Source organism: Aplysia californica, unplaced genomic scaffold (assembly GCF_000002075.1).
Source record: "Aplysia californica isolate F4 #8 unplaced genomic scaffold, AplCal3.0 scaffold00380, whole genome shotgun sequence".
Taxonomy (NCBI): Eukaryota; Metazoa; Mollusca; class Gastropoda; order Aplysiida; family Aplysiidae; genus Aplysia; species Aplysia californica.
The window spans coordinates 242,081-246,452 of NW_004797650.1; the positions used below are offsets into that span (position 1 = coordinate 242,081).

A 4,372-nucleotide genomic window follows, 5' to 3' on the forward strand; every position below is an offset into this window, starting at 1 on the left:
CTCTCTCTCTCTCTCTCTCTCTCTCTCTCTGTCTCTCTCCTCCTCCTCCTCCTCCTCCTCCTCTAAATGAACATCTCAAAAGACCATTCTATCGTGTCAATTTCTTCTAGTAAATGTCACATTCTTCATATTTCCGTAGCGCTATTTTTGTATAGAGACCGTATAATGGAAGGGAAGTCCAAAGCCATATTTTGCAGCCTACAACGGGAAATGAGATTAAAAACGGTAATTATTCTGGACCGTGCTGGGAGTTTTTTTTGGCTTGATTTGGATTCCTTTTTTTCTGGGGTATTAGTGAAAAATGTTCCTCTTCTTTTCATTTGCTTCAACTGTCAATGGCTTTTGGTGATTCCAATTGCTGAATTTCAACTAATTTTTTGTGGATGTTTGGTGGATACTGTAGTGTAGCCTGCTTCTTATGCTCTATTGTAAAGACTCAGTAAAGTGTAGTTTCTTCCTTAAGTCCGTTTTCTTTTCTTTGATAGTGTTCTGAGCATTAAGTGCAAGATCATTGTACTTTATTTGAGGATTCTAATAGAGAATTCTGTTTCGTCAATGGAATGGTATTTCTCAATTGATGGTAACTTTGTGTACTGTCTTGTGTCAGGTGGGCATGCTGGAGGGCATCCCTGCGCTCATCAACGGCATCAGGATGGTGCACAGCATCTCCCGCTACTACAACACTTCGGAACGCATGACCTCTCTCTTTGTCAAGGTTGGTGCTTTTCTTTTATTTGAGCAATTTGAAGAAAATTCAGCTGGAGTATGTCTAGAATTGTTGAACTGTTAATGAAATTTTTAAGTGCTTTGAAATGTAATACACAATTAATTTATTTTAAAAAGATGAGATGATGGTAAGATTTTAATGGTGAATTTTTTTCCTTTTGTTTGTAGGTATGTTATATTGTAGTAGTTGTCATAGTTATATTGTAGTAGTTGTCATAGTTATATTGTAGTTGTTGTCATAGTTATATTGTAGTAGTTGTCATAGTTATACATTTCTGGCAGTTTATTTTTTTTTCAGTTTGCCTTGTCTTTAAAAATGTGTGTTTATTTTGTATTGACTTTCTGATCACCTGGAAGTGGAAGGTCATTCCTTTCTCATTTCTTCCATGATGATGTTGTACTTTTTGCTTTTCAACCACAATATAGAACAAGTCATGATATTATAATTTTTATTTGGCTTTAGAATGTAATATCTGTTGGTGTTTACATTACATTTTTTCATTCTAAAACATTTGTTTTATTAAAGTATGTTGGCTTTTATTTCAATCTGCATCAGATCACGAACCAAATGATCACTGCTTGCAAAGCATACATCACCGACAACCGCATCGAGACTGTGTGGTCACAGCCTATGCCCATGGTCAGGGAGAAACTGAAGGCCTGCATCAGGCTCAACGAGGAGTACCAGAAACATTTCCACAGGACCAAGGTGAGTGGCACAAACAGAAGCTAGAGCCTTTGAGCTGATGGCTGAGTTGTTCAATGGTGTAAGTCTTGTCAAGGAATTATGACTACTGTATCAGTGGAGTGGTTTGTACAAAGTTGAGATGTGTTCAGGAAGCCTTTCCCAAGATGGAAAATGAAAAATCATTCTTATAAAAAATGACACGTAAAGCAAGTCAGTTTCATGACATATTTTCTTTGGTGCAGTTGTTTTTTGGTATTGTTATTTTTTTGGTCAGTTGTCCAGAAGCTGCCAAGTTTACCCTTTTTGACTGAATGTGATGGCTTAGAATATGCATGTCTGCTTCAGTTGTGTCAGTGTACTGTTTAGAATGATTGAAACAGTGGTGATGGAAGAAGACGATTTCTCAGGGCTTATAGAGTTTTGTTATTATTTGTTTGGGTCCTTAAATGCAGAGCCCACAAATTTGACTACAAGATCAGTGTACAACCAAATGTATCAATCTAAGTACAGCTTTGAAATCATTATTATGCTTTGTTTGTGTGTTCAACGAGTCGAACCGCTCATATTTCTTTCTCTTCTTGCTTCATCAGGCAAAGCTTGAAAACACAGCAAATGAGCGCCCCTTTGATTTCTCTGAGATGTACATTTTTGGCAAGTTTGACACATTCACCCGCAGACTCAAGAAAATCCTGGACATGTTTGACACCATTGATCTTTACTCTCATTTGTCTGAGAGCAAAATTGAAGGTAATGTTCAAAGCTTTCATTTCAATTTTAAAGTGGTCTTTTGCATTTGATTTTAAAAAAAAATCAATGACAGCATTATGCTGAGGTAGTTTTGCCTTTGAGAATAATGATTACACTGTAATTGGCTGTATTCAAAAAGTCATGATTTGATTGATTAGTACAACCATCTTATGTGTACAGTGTTGAATGCCAAGTACTCATTGTGGTGTCTCAATAAATTTTTAGAATTTTTGGCACGTAAGTTTTTTGAGTTTAGACTGAAAGAAATATCCCGAAAAAAAGAATATGAAAAGTTGTTTGTGATATTTTGTGAACTTCTTGTGAGTTTAGATTTTTTCTGTTTTTGCCCTCAGGCATGGAACTGATGGCCAACAAATTCAACGTGATTGTGACATCTATCCGCAAGAGGCCTTACGACTTCCTGGACCAGAGGAAGATGGAGTTTGACCAGGACTACGAAGACTTTAAGAGACAGATCTCAGACCTGCACGTGAGTGTTCAGATTGCATATGGCTTGGGAAAGCAGTTATATTTCAACTTGAATTTTATGTCTTATTTTATTTTGTTGTTGTTGTTGTTGTTGTTTTCAGGGGAGCTTGTTAGTCTAAAAGTAAGGTACTTACGTCACATGATAAAGTACTTTGTTTAATTCTCAGTCGGTACAGGCGTAACTGAAAGATCACTTTGGACACTTAGTTTTTATTTTTTGGTGCTCACTTCCCTGGTTTCAGAGTCAGTAGGATTGAATACTTAGTCTTCTCAGATATGGATGAAGAATTCAAAGGTCTCATGTGCTCATGACGTACATAAAAGCAGCTGGCGACTGAATGTTGAAAAAGATTCTTCCTGTTGAGGTCAGCCGCCAGGGCCAATTTCTAAATAACCAAAGAAGAAGATGAGGAATTTTCGTTCTGGACTGTATTTAACACCCATTTATTTTCACCTCATTACTATAGTTGTGGAATAGTGACTCGTACGTGCCTTGTTGCTGATGAAATTTTTCTTGTACATTTCTGTCTCATCTGTTGCTCCTTTCTGTTGGTTTTCACTTCCTAGCCTTCAACTTCTGATGATGTAGAGTAAGAAATTTTAATGAAAAGATGGATAGCGTGGAAAGAATGATTACTCAGTAGATGGGAGCTAATTTAATGGTTCTACTTCAACGAAAATTTTCAACAAAGCAGAAGCTAGGGAGAAGTAGGGATCAGAAATGAGGCATGCATCAGTGGCTACTGTCAACGGTAATATGATGACGACAGATTACTCCAAGAATCACTTTGATACTCAATATGTGATACAGCGTTGTGGAATCAGGCTCTCGTCAATTTTTGGGCATGTATAGTTATTGGTATCATCTTAAAGCTTATTCACTTGTCTTTATTTGAATGAAAAAAATATCAATTTATCTAGAATACAAGTCGAGATATTTGCTAATGAAGGAGGTGGGGGTCACTTGTTTTCAGAGGAAAAGTTAGTGAGATAATTGCCGCCAAAGATTAGTTATTCCCATAGCTTAAAAGTCCGTGGTAACTGAAAATTTCCATTTTTTCTGCCTCTAATTATCGTTTTTCAGGAAAATCCACACAGAAATGAGTTTTTTAATTGGCATGAAAGGTGTTGAGCCAAAAAACAAAAATTTACTAAAAATTCACAAACCTGTGGATAAAAGCAGGTTTCTTCACTTTGATTATTTTGACGAGAGCCTGATTCCAGCACGCTGCCTCACATATGGTATCTCAGATGGTATCACATATGGTATCGCATATGGTATCGCATATGGTATCACATATGGTATCACATATGGTAACTTTGTTCCCCCAGAGTGCCATTGTGAACTTCATGGACCAGAAGTTTGAGAAGATCAACAGCACCCAGCGGGCTCTGGTCCTCCTGCGCAAGTTTGAGATGCTTCAGCTGGCCAACCTCAACACACAAGTGCAGGACAAGTATCACCAAATTCTGCAGCACTACAGGTGAGGGGCACTAGTCGACATACTGTCGTCATCGTCTTCATCATCATCATCGTGGTCATCATTGTGCTAATTATCATCATCAACATCATCATCATCATCATCATCATCATCATCATCATGGTCATCATTGTGCTAATTATCATCATCATCATCATCATTATCATGGTCATCATTGTGCTAATTATCATCATCATCATCATCATCATAGTTTTAGTTGTATATATAGTATGGAAACAAC

General features: G+C 37.1%; 1 protein-coding gene across 1 annotated transcript in view; it reads left to right on the forward strand.

Moving 5' to 3' along the window:
* LOC101864163 (dynein heavy chain 5, axonemal) overlaps window positions 1–4,372 on the forward strand; it is a gene marked incomplete in the record, with an annotated part of 108,174 nt that overhangs the window by 30,976 nt on the left and 72,826 nt on the right. Inside the window, 5 exon segments of the mRNA XM_013085493.2 lie at window positions 608–715; window positions 1,283–1,435; window positions 2,005–2,161; window positions 2,515–2,651; window positions 3,983–4,134. Coding sequence (XP_012940947.1) covers window positions 608–715; window positions 1,283–1,435; window positions 2,005–2,161; window positions 2,515–2,651; window positions 3,983–4,134 — 707 coding nt within the window.